At 41.8% G+C, this 11,844-nt stretch overlaps 1 protein-coding gene across 1 annotated transcript; it reads left to right on the top strand.

Annotated features, from left to right (window-relative positions):
* Window positions 1-4,895: 4,895 nt before the first annotated feature.
* Window positions 4,896-6,703, top strand: lyrm9 (LYR motif containing 9). The gene is made up of 4 exons (XM_071359821.1): window positions 4,896-5,149; window positions 5,483-5,645; window positions 5,796-5,888; window positions 5,995-6,703. The coding sequence occupies exons 2-4, from the start codon at window positions 5,520-5,522 to the stop codon at window positions 6,007-6,009; spliced, it is 234 nt and encodes a 77-aa protein (XP_071215922.1). The 5' UTR covers window positions 4,896-5,149; window positions 5,483-5,519; the 3' UTR covers window positions 6,010-6,703.
* The last annotated feature ends 5,141 nt before the right edge of the window (window positions 6,704-11,844 follow it).

Here is an 11,844-nt window from a genome sequence, read left to right as displayed (position 1 = left end):
ATCATCAACATATGAATCACTACAAAACTTATTGTACGACCTCTTATACACTATATTAGGCCCAGCCTTTGGAACTTTAGTTTTCCTAGATATGGCTATTATATTGTGATCACTACATCCTATGGATTTGGATACTGCTTTAAAGCAAATATCTGCAGCGTTAGTAAAAATGGGATCAATACATGTAGATGATTTAATTCCTGTGCTGTTTGTATCTACCCTGGTAGGTTGACTGACAACCTGATCCAACCTGATCCAGTTTTTCCTGAGTGGGCAGCTTGATGATAGCCAGTCAATATTTAAATCACCCTGAAAATATACTTCTCTATTGATGTCACATACATTATCAAGCATTTCACACATATTATCCAGAAACTGACTGTTAGCACTTGGTGGTCTATAGCAGCTTACCACAAGAATGGGCCTTAGGTGAGGCAGATGAACCTGAAGCCATATTACTTCAACAGTATTTAACATGAGATCGTCTCTAAGCTTTACAGGAATGTGGTTCGGAATATAGACTCCTCGGATGTGCTCGTGTGCGTTAGAAAAAATGTCAGTTCTTTCGAAAAGTATAGAATTGAAGTACAGTGGTGAAAGTCATTAAATGTGACTTTTAAAGAACGTCAGTGCCAGTCACAGTGAGTGGATAAAAACACTGGGGAACCAAGACAGAAAAAAATTGCCAAATTACAACTTGTGCTGTGATAATTGCGTTGTTTATTCTATAACCTGTTAGTTCATACGCCTTGTGACCGTGATGTATATAGGCCTAAGGCCGAGACAATATGACAGTGGCAGAATAAATTCAACCGCACCTTTCTTTCATAATGAAACTGGAGAGTAACCGCTGTCAGGTGAAGTCCACAAAGCATATTTCATATAACCAACAGTTACATGGTCAAGCGGCAGGTAGCCTAGTGGTTAGAGGGTAGGGCTTGTAACTGGAAGGTTGTTGGATCGAATCCCAGAGCTGACAAGGTCAAAATTGGTTGTACTGCCCCTGAGCAAGGCAGTTAACATACCATTACCCAGGTGCTGAAGCTGTGGATGTTGTTTAAGGCAGCCCCCTGCATTCTCTAATTCAGAGAAGTTGGATTAAATGCAGAAGATACATTCAGTTGGACAACTGACTAGTTATCCTCCCTTTCCTAAATGTTTCTGACATTTTTGGCCTACTAAACAACTATTGATTTAGAACCACGGAGAGTTACCGCAAGTCCCAAAGAAAACAGGAGCTGCCTCCACTATTCCAGCACCATTTTAACATCATCAAATCACCTATGTTTGGTCTACTAGTGACAACTAAAAGATACCACAAACAATTTAGTCCAATCGACAGAAGCTAAATATGATGTGGCTGTCAATGGTTCTGATTTGTGTGTGTGTGTGTGGACATGTTTAACTATACTTGTGGGGACTTCTGGACCAGAAGTCCCCACAAGAATAGTAAACAAACAAAAATTGGACCAACTGGGGACATTTTGTTAGTCCCCAAAAGGTAAAATGCTATTTGTAGGGGTTTAGGTTTAGAATTAGGGTTATGGTTAGGAACTAGGGTTAGGGGTTAAGAAAATAGGATTTTGAATGGGAATAAATTGTATCCCCACAAGGTTAGTTATACAAGACTGAGTGTGTGTGTGTGTGCATTCATGAAAATAGAAAAAAACATGTTTGCTCACTCTACTTGTAGAGAAATGCCAATGACATCCTCCTCTCTTACATGTTGACAAACCGGCCTATGACTCTGTCATACAGTATATGTTTTATTTTTTGTTGTAATAGACTACCTGGCTAAAATTCTTGCTCGCTAGCCTAACTTCCTTTCATGGGCGACGTTAGCTAGTTAACATTAGCCTTCGACATCTAGCTACATCTTGAACTTCTATCCTCTCAGTCCGGGGACACAATCTATCAATTTATGGTTGGATCAGAATCACCTTTATAATAATTGGCCAGTATCCAAGTCCAAATCCCTATCTCCATCCATGGCTAATTTAGGAAAGGGTCCACTTTAGCTAGCCAGCCAGTCACCGGAGGACAACACAACGAGATGAAACAATTCAAGTTGTTTCTGTTAAAGACATATTTCTCTTGATGCGAAGAGATCGGAGTGAAGCCAAACTGGCTTCCCTTGACACTTTTTTCCCTTTCTAGTGCGCAGGAGCATTCACAGGTGAGCTCACTCAGTTTATCTCAGTGCTGATTGGCTATGATTTCATACTTTTTTTATCAAGGGAGGCCAAATGCTCGCTGGCTTCCCTTGCATTCAATGCTACGGCGGCAACAATGTCATACTCTTCATGATCAGAAAGCATCAGATAGATGGCCTACACATAGAGACAGAGGGGCGCTGTTTTGCTCACTCAGATACTTTCTCCAGTGAGATAAATGTATTTGTTTGTGAATGGAAGGAAAATTATGAAAACCTACCTAGACTGTTGAATACAGTATGTAATGAATGTATTATAGATCATGGGGTGTAACGAATTTCTCTTGCCCTGGGCGCTGCAGGACTGATAAAGCGCAAAGGAGAGGAGGTAGAGGTGACGCTCTAGCAGTGGCAGTGCTGTGTGTTTAGGCAACTGTGAGTGTGAGCGAGTGACATGGAACAGGGAGGGAGAGAGGAGAGACCGCAACCAACCAAGCTGACTCGCACTATAGTAGACTAATAGCTGACATAGCTATTAATAGCAGCCTAACTGTTGGCTTTTGGTCGTTGTAGCCTCTCCTTCTCCTTTAACTTTTTTATTCCATTTTAATTCCATCTTCCATTGATTTAGATATCTGCTAACGTTTTCCCCACTTGGAGGCTCTGACTGTAGCCTATTGCCACTTGTGGTTGGCCAACAACAAGCTACTCACGCCCCTTTTGTGAAAAGCAAAGAGCAGCAGCATAAATTATAAAGTTCTCTCTCTCTCTACTGCAGCAGTCGTGTTCGGATTCATATGGGTCCTTCTGGACAAGTCACTTAAAATTAAACATACCCGTGACAATCAGATCAGATTCGACACAGACCCATGACGTTATTTAGAATTCTGGATCCGGACCCAATCAGGTCCCGGAGTGGGTTTCGGGTATTCGGGTACAAGTGGATCCGTGAAGACCTCTAGGGTAAAGTGACTAGGCATCAGGATAGATAGTAAAACGAGTCAAATAAAGTAGCAGCAGCATGTGATGAGTGTGAAGTATGTGTGGGGGTGCTTGTGTTGTTGGTGTGTGTGGGGGCAGGGGGGGGAGGGGGGGGGGGGGGCTGTGGGTGTGGTATATAGTGAGTATACACACACACACATACACACACACACACATACTGCCTTCGGGAAAGTATTCAGACTACTTGATTTTTTCCCACATTTTATGTTATTCTACAATTGATTACATTGTTTTTTTCCTTCAATCTACACACAATACCCCATAATGCCAAAGCAAAAACAGTTTTTTAGTAATTAAAAAAACCTGAAATATCACATTTATATAAGTATCCAGACCCTATACTCAGTACTTTGTTGAAGCACCTTAGACAGTGATTACAGCATTGAGTCTTATGTATAATGCTATAAGCTTGGCGCACCTGTATTTGGTGAGTTTCTCCCATTCGTCTCTGCAGATCCTCTCAAGCTCTGTCAGGTTGGATGGGCGCTGCACAGCTATTTTAAGGTCTCACCAGAGATGTTTGATCGGATTCAAGTCCAGGCTCTGAACACTGACCCCGCCGGGGGAGTGGGGAAGGGGATCACTGACCCGTAGGGGGGGGGGGGGGACCCTGAGTCTTTGACTCCCCACTGCATATGGTGGTCTAGTCAGTAACAGACAACAGGTATTTCCTAGTCACTATTAGCACCTGCGGTGTTCCCGAAGCAGAACAAGGAGACATTTAGATTAGACCACATACTTTTAATTTATTTTTTTGTTCAATATGACATTGTACAGTGTACCCTTGTTTTCAAAGGTCATTTCATAGCTTAGAAAATGTCAATTCTCAGGGTTGTTGTCAAGAATCCTTTTATTTTGGCTGGCAGGGGGTCAAAAGGGACAGCAACATGAGTGTTCACCTGAGGTAAAGGGGAATCCTGTGGGAGTGACTGTGTTGATGGAGTGGATGGGTCAGGTGTCAGCAGCGCTGCACAGGGCATACAGACAGCCAGGCGGGGGTGATTCTTGTTTCCCTGCAGTGGCCAGTCTCTATCATTCCATTGCTGTTTTTCTCTCCCCTTCACAATGAGGCCATTCATCAGCACACACAGCGGAACTGTGAAAACCTTTGCCTAGGTGCCCTGAAACAAGGGGCTTGTGGCAAACCAGCTGGACGCCTGTGACTCATCCAACAGGACTGGGGTGCGGACAGTCAAGTTGACTCACAATCACCACCTCACACTGCACAAAGCAGCTATTAAACTAGGGTTGTATTTTATGATACAGAGTAGGATTTTCTCTGTAGATGGCACAGTGCCATCTGAAACCTGAGGATGAAAGCTTTCAGTTGATGAGCAAGATGATTTATGCTGTTATTCAGTGGGGGTGTTGTGGTTTGCGTTGTTACGTAGGTAGAAAGCACCTGTGTCAACATGTTGTGGGTGTTGGGTTATTCCAAGTCTTAGATTCCTGAAGAGATTATTGCTCAAGTTATTCCAAGTCTTAGATTCCTGAAGAGATTATTGCTCAATTATTAATAGGTTTATATCCTGTTGCATTCTGTTCTCTTCAAGACATGTTATTTCCATAGCCCAATATTATGGTGCACTATGTTTTCTGATTTATGAATGGAATATTTATCTGGAATATTTTAGAATGAGCAAAAAAAAATGTATTCAGAATGAATTTCCTACATTGAAAATATAATTGACAGAATATCCATATGCATTGAGGAACTGTTTATATGTTCTAAGTTTCCGTCAGTGTTGGTTTAAAGAGTACACAAATATTTTATAACTCGACCTCGATTTAACGACGACTTTTATGCTTGCCTATTACAGTTTTACCGCATGCATATTCATTTACAATGATTTATTTACTAACTAATATTGTTTTTAAAAAATGACAGTGGACATAACGCTACTTTACTTTGAACAGTAGGCTAATTCAAAGAAAAACGGAAGTTGCCTGTCTGCCACCAGTGTCGTGAAGAAGTACAGTAACCGCAAGCTACCAGTAAGTCTACAGTCACAATTGAACATACATTCTGAATCTGATCATTAACTTATACAACAGTATCAATTGATATTGATCACATAAAATTAATTGATAAACGCTTCCAAAAAGGCAAGCACATCTCATTTATTGACGTCTTGTAGGGCAGGACGTTGCAGATCGTATTTTTTGCAGTCGGGCTGCGTTTCTCAGCAGATTGCTCGATCATCATGTTAATGCTATTCTTGGAACATTAAACATGTCTTTAGGCATTGTGAGCTCTGACAATATCAATGTGTGACTGCAATTAAGACTACTTGAAATGTGCCCAGTTAATTGTCCTGCTATTCACAGGAGCATATTGAGGAGGAAGTAATTCTGCACGGGCAGTATGCCCCCATTACCAGGCGCTGAGTTGGTTCGTACACCGGTTCATCTGTATCGTTACCTTCTTAGATGTTGCAAGCAATTGCCAACCCGTGCAATGCAGCAACATTATCAACATGCTATAAGACAGGTACAGTCTGATTGTAGCCCATTACAGTTCTTACAGCGTAGGCTACGTAGTGTATAACTTAGACATATCTGATGGTATTGAATGTTACAAAGAGCTAGGTTATAATGGCCACACTTGGTCAACAATTAGCTTTTTTTTGTATCAAACTAGGGTTACAATAGTCACACAGACGAAGACGATCCTGAGAGGATTCAACTGATCATACAAAGAGCTATATCAGATGCAGATTGGATTCTCGATAAAGTGAGCATTGCCCTTGCTGTTTTCAAACTCATTTTAATTGACAAATCAGACAACAGTATGTGGAAAGACTAACTTTGATAAGTTCTCAATCTGTTGTGTTTTCCAGTATAATAAAAAATGAGATGTGTGAAATAAGAGGACAAGACTGCTGGCTCCATTGGACTTCCATGTGGAACAAGCCTTGATCAAAACAGGATTCAGCTTGTTCTGCCATGCAAGAAACATCCCAGGGACAGATGCATCATGCAATGTAGCAATAAGAGAAGTGATGTTTACCAACCCTCTTTACTGAGGGACCAACGGACAGTCCACATTTGTGTTTTAGTGCTGCACTACACACCCGATTCATCTAGTCAAGGGGTTTGATTTGTTTATTCAGATATGTTAGTGCAGGGCTTGAACCAAAATGTGGGCTGGTTGTCCCGAAGTAGAGGATTGGGAAACACTGACATAAGTGTAGCTGACACTACTAGTCCTCAAAGCAATATTTGCACATGCTGTCCACTTACGTTGATCTAATGTGTTTTTATTGTTACTACAAAGATCTGTTTGTATATCCGCCAATGTTACAATACAGTAGCAGGATGAGAGTTATGTTGAGTCTGTATTTATCATATGTAAACCATAACGCTAGCTACGTTTCCATCCAATTGGCGTCAGATTTTCATGCGAATATTGTAAAATCTGCATTTTTTTTTCATTTTTACACCAAATTTACTTGTTGCGGATACAAATCAGTGCACAATGACTGGGTGCACACACAATGTACTTTTTTGCTTAAGTTTTCATGTACCAAATAAAAATATAAAGTTCAATGTGTTTCCAATCGAATTTGATTCCCTCCCTCTTGTAAAGTTTGTGTCATCATCCCTTCATTACCTGTACCATATTTGAGGAAATACCAAAAATATATTTGTACCATAGACTGATTCATTTAAAACTTAACTTGCAGTAAAGCTTTCATGACTTAATATTAGCTTACAAGTATTTGATAATAGGAGTTGGGGGGAAAGGGACTTGTGCATTGATAAGCACACCAAAGAAACTATATGTGTAAGAAAGACAACACTTGTAATGGCCCACGTCACACCATAGCCTGATGAATTTGATGGTTAACTTTTTCCCTTTTTGATTTAGGCAAAATTGAAAATGTGGCACAGACTCAACATTGATTGTTTCAGCATTGTCTCAAGCAAGAGTTCGGCGCTCGAGCAAGCGGCGCGTGCACGATCAATATCTACCTGGATGAAGCCTGAGTTGGAATGTGAAGCTACCTAATGTCTAAAAAGCCTGAGTGCATCTAGCTAGATTTATAGTGTACTCCTAAGGGTTTTCTGAAGTTAGCTAGCTTCAGTTAACTTCACATTCCAGCTCAGGCTCCATGTTATGAAGGTGGATATTGATCGTGCAAACGCTGTTAATTCGAGGCAGCTTGTAACTGCGAGTTTATAGCGAACGCCAAACTCTTCATTATAAACTGGGTGGTTCAAACCCTGAATGCTGATTGGCTGACAGCTATGGTATATCAGACAGAATAACACGGGTATGACAAAACTAATTACGTTGGTAACCAGTTTCTAATGGCAATACGGCACCTCGGGGGTTTGTGATATATGGCCAATATACCACAGCTAAGGGCTGTATCCAGGCACTCAGCGTTGCGTCACAGCCCTTAGCTGTGGTATATTGGCCATATATCACACTCACAGTTACAAGCCGCTTTGCTTAATTAACCAGGTTTCCATCCAACCTTTTTATGCAAGTAAAGCACAAGGTGCTTTGCTAAGTCAAGTAAAACAAAATATCACCTGTAAATTGTTCTGTGGAACGTGATACAGTACGTTTCCACTGTAAGTAGGCAATCAATAGAAAAGACAAAGGGGCTGTTGTTCATCAATGTGTTCATCAATTCACTGAGGGGGCACAAAGTATGTGAGGATGGCTGGGGATGGTCCGTAGGGGGGCTATGCACCTCTTCTGTATGTTGGAGAATTTCGCATTTTTCAAACACCTCAAACAGCTTCTTCCTGCAAATTAGAACCATAGTCATTATGCTTAATTCTATGTTTATAAAATGGTATCTTTCTGCATATCTAACAATACTGGAGCCGTCTGTATGCTCCTGACTGGTGTTTCTTTTTTTAAGAAACTAAATATGCTTCTCTGCATCTCTGCTAAAATGTGTAAAAGATTGATAGGAATTTCTTATTCAGTACATTTAGTTATTGCTTACTTTTCTAAAGTCTACCAACCTTGCCAGCAAGCATGACACCTAAGATAGTTAGACAAGCTAGCTACTCTAACTTGATTGATGGCCTGAAATGGCATCTTGGTAATGAGGTTGGGAGATTGGGAACCTACCTGGGCTAGATCGTTATTTATATATTTTTGACAGGACAAATCTGAGGGGGCACATGCCCCTGTGCCAGTGGCAGTCGGTGCCGTTAAATACAGTGGGGAGAACAAGTATTTGATACACTGCCGATTTTGCAGGTTTTCCTACTTACAAAGCATGTAGAGGTCTGTAATTTTTATCATAGGTACACTTCAACTGTGAGAGACGGAATCTAAAACAAAAATCCAGAAAATCACATTGTATGATTTTTAAATAATTAATTTGCATTTTATTGCATGACATAAGTATTTGATCACCTACCAACCAGTAAGAATTCCGGCTCTCACAGACCTGTTAGTTTTTCTTTAAGAAGCCCTCCTGTTCTCCACTCATTACCTGTATTAACTGCACCTGTTTGAACTCGTTACCTGTATAAAAGACACCTGTCCACACACTCAATCAAACAGATTCCAACCTCTCCACAATGGCCAAGACCAGAGAGCTGTGTAAGGACATCAGGGATAAAATTGTAGACCTGCACAAGGCTGGGATGGGCTACAGGACAATAGGCAAGCAGCTTGGTGAGAAGGAAACAACTGTTGGCGCAATTATTAGAAAATGGAAGAAGTTCAAGATGACGGTCAATCACCCTCGGTCTGGGGCTCCATGCAAGATTTCACCTCGTGGGGCATCAATGATCATGAGGAAGGTGAGGCATCAGCCCAGAACTACACGGCAGGACCTGGTCAATGACCTGAAGAGAGCTGGGACCACAGTCTCAAAGAAAACCATTAGTAACACACTACGCCGTCATGGATTAAAATCCTGCAGCGCACGCAAGGTCCCCCTGCTTAAGCCAGTGCATGTCCAGGCCTGTCTGAAGTTTGCCAATGACCATCTGGATGATCCAGAGGAGGAATGGGAGAAGGTCATGTGGTCTGATGAGACAAAAATTGAGCTTTTTGGTCTAACTCCACTCGCCGTGTTTGGAGGAAGAAGAAGTATGAGTACAACCCCAAGAACACCATCCCAACCATGAAGCATGGAGGTGGAAACATCATTCTTTGGGGATGCTTTTCTGCAAAGGGGACAGGACGACTGCACCGTATTGAGGGGAGGATGGATGGGGCCATGTATCGCGAGATCTTGGCCAACAACCTCCTTCCCTCAGTAAGAGCATTGAAGATGGGTCGTGGCTGGGTCTTCCAGCATGACAACGACACGAAGCACACAGCCATGGCAACCAAGGAGTGGCTCCGTAAGAAGCATCTCAAGGTCCTGGAGTGGCCTAGCCAGTCTCCAGACCTGAACCCAATAGAAAATCTTTGGAGGGAGCTGAAAGTCCGTATTGCCCAGCGACAGCCCCGAAACCTGAAGGATCTGGAGAAGATCTGTAGGGAGGAGTGGGCCAAAATCCCTGCTGCAGTGTGTGCAAACCTAGTCAAGAACTACAGGAAACGTATGATCTCTGTAATTGCAAACAAAGGTTTCTGTACCAAATATTAAGTTCTGCTTTTCTGATGTATCAAATACTTATGTCATGCAATAAAATGCAAATTAATTACTTAAAAATCATACAATGTGATTTTCTGGATTTTTGTTTTAGATTCCGTCTCTCATAGTTGAAGTGTACCTATGATAAAAATTACAGACCTCTACATGCTTTGTAAGTAGGAAAACCTGCAAAATCGGCAGTGTATCAAATACTTGTTCTCCCCACTGTATATATATTTTATGAGCATGGCCTGATTTCTATTACAGCATATTGGATGACAGTCATTCCATTCATCCAACTCGATGTAACATGGATAGGTTTTGCCTATTTACTACATGATACTCAAATGTTCCCTATACCCATCATGAGGTTGCTACAACATAACCTATGAATAAAAGTTTACAACGTAGGTGCACAGGTCAAGCAAAATTTGAGTAATCAATGTGACCAACATGTTCTCATCCCTCGGCATCTAAACCTAACGAATGGACATCGTCCAATGGTAAGGGCACTAAACAAAGACGTGGGGACATGTTTTCGCACACACACGCACTTCCGGATCCGGTGTCGATCAACCAGTAGCTTGCTAACAGGTTGATATATAGCTATACTACTTGACTTTTGATTAAATGTTTAGAGAAAGGAGGACCAAAGGGGAAAAATCCCTCTACCTCCGGTTTCAACTGTCAGTTGGAAGAAGAGGGACAGCAAAGGCAATCCAGCAACCCAGATCAGCAAGAAGGCATGCAAAGGGGTCTTTACCTGGTCAGTTTTTAGATATCACCATTAAATCTGACCATTGCCCTCAAGTACTTGGATGAGGATTTTGTACTTAGACAAGTTTTCTACCAGGATGTAAAGATTTATGTATGTCACTGATTGGCCAGAGTTCACACATCTGGTGTCCCATTTACCTGATTAAAAGTCAGCAGTATTTTGGTCCTCAAGTGTAAATTTGAATAGACTCCCTTTCAGCCAATTATGACACAATCTGGATGCACTCTGTAGTATTTAAAAAAAAATCAGACTTTTTTATAAATATGGTTGAATTCTGACACATCTATTAACTTATTTGTCATGTTTTATTTACAGATCTTTTCAATACCACCACTGACTGGACCAGTGTTCCCAAGACAGTTAGTATGTACTGTATAACATTTACTGTCTTTACAAATGTTCTTGACAAACTTAGATTATAATAAATGGTTAGGGTGCTCATACACACTGATTTGTGTGATCAGCAGCAGTCAGGAACAACTCACGATCATACTGTAGATGTAATAAATTTGAGTGCTATAATATCATCAGTCACTTTAAGAGTAGTTTTTCCCCAGTGCTGTGCATAGCCATTAAGCCATACTTATGGGCCTACTGTTGTTATTTACTGATGATGTAATAATGCTACCTCACACTTGAACTTTCAGTTTTTTGTAATGTCTCCCCACTATCAACAGTTGTCTGATGCTGCTTCTTGAAAGAACTCAAGGTAAATGGCGCCCGAAGAGAATGGCTGACATTTTACATGCTCCTGACAAATTGTGCTATTGTTCGTTTTAATTTTTAATTTTTTTAAAATGTAATTAAAATGTCTTTTCTCCCCAATTTCGTGGTATCCAATTGTTAGTAATTACTATCTTGTCTCATCGCTACAACTCCCGTACGGGCTCGGGAGAGACGAAGGTCGAAAGCCATGCGTCCTCCGAAACACAACCCAACCAAGCCGCACTGCTTCTTAACGCAGCGCACCTCCAACCCAGAAGCCAGCCGCACCAATGTGTCGGAGGAAACACCGTGCACCCGGCCACCTTGGTTAGCGTGCACTGCACCCGGCCCGCCACAGGAGTCGCTGGTGTGCGATGAGACAAGGACATCCCTACCGGCCAAACCCTCCCTAACCCGGACGACGCTAGGCCAATTGTGCGTCGCCCCACGGACCTCCCGGTCGCGGCCGGCTGCGACAGAGCCTGGGCGCGAACCCAGAGTCTCTGGTGGCACAGCTAGCGCCTCGATGCAGTGCCCTAGACCACTGCGCCACCCGGGAGGTCCTATTGTTCGTTCTTTGCGTTGTTTGTAACTTATTTTTTACATAATGTTGCTGCAGCCGTCTCTTATGGCTGACAATAACT

Source organism: Salvelinus alpinus, chromosome 22 (assembly GCF_045679555.1).
Source record: "Salvelinus alpinus chromosome 22, SLU_Salpinus.1, whole genome shotgun sequence".
Lineage (NCBI taxonomy): Eukaryota > Metazoa > Chordata > Actinopteri > Salmoniformes > Salmonidae > Salvelinus > Salvelinus alpinus.
The sequence above is the reverse complement of the archived record's forward strand: the minus strand, read 5'-3'. Positions and strand labels throughout refer to the sequence as shown.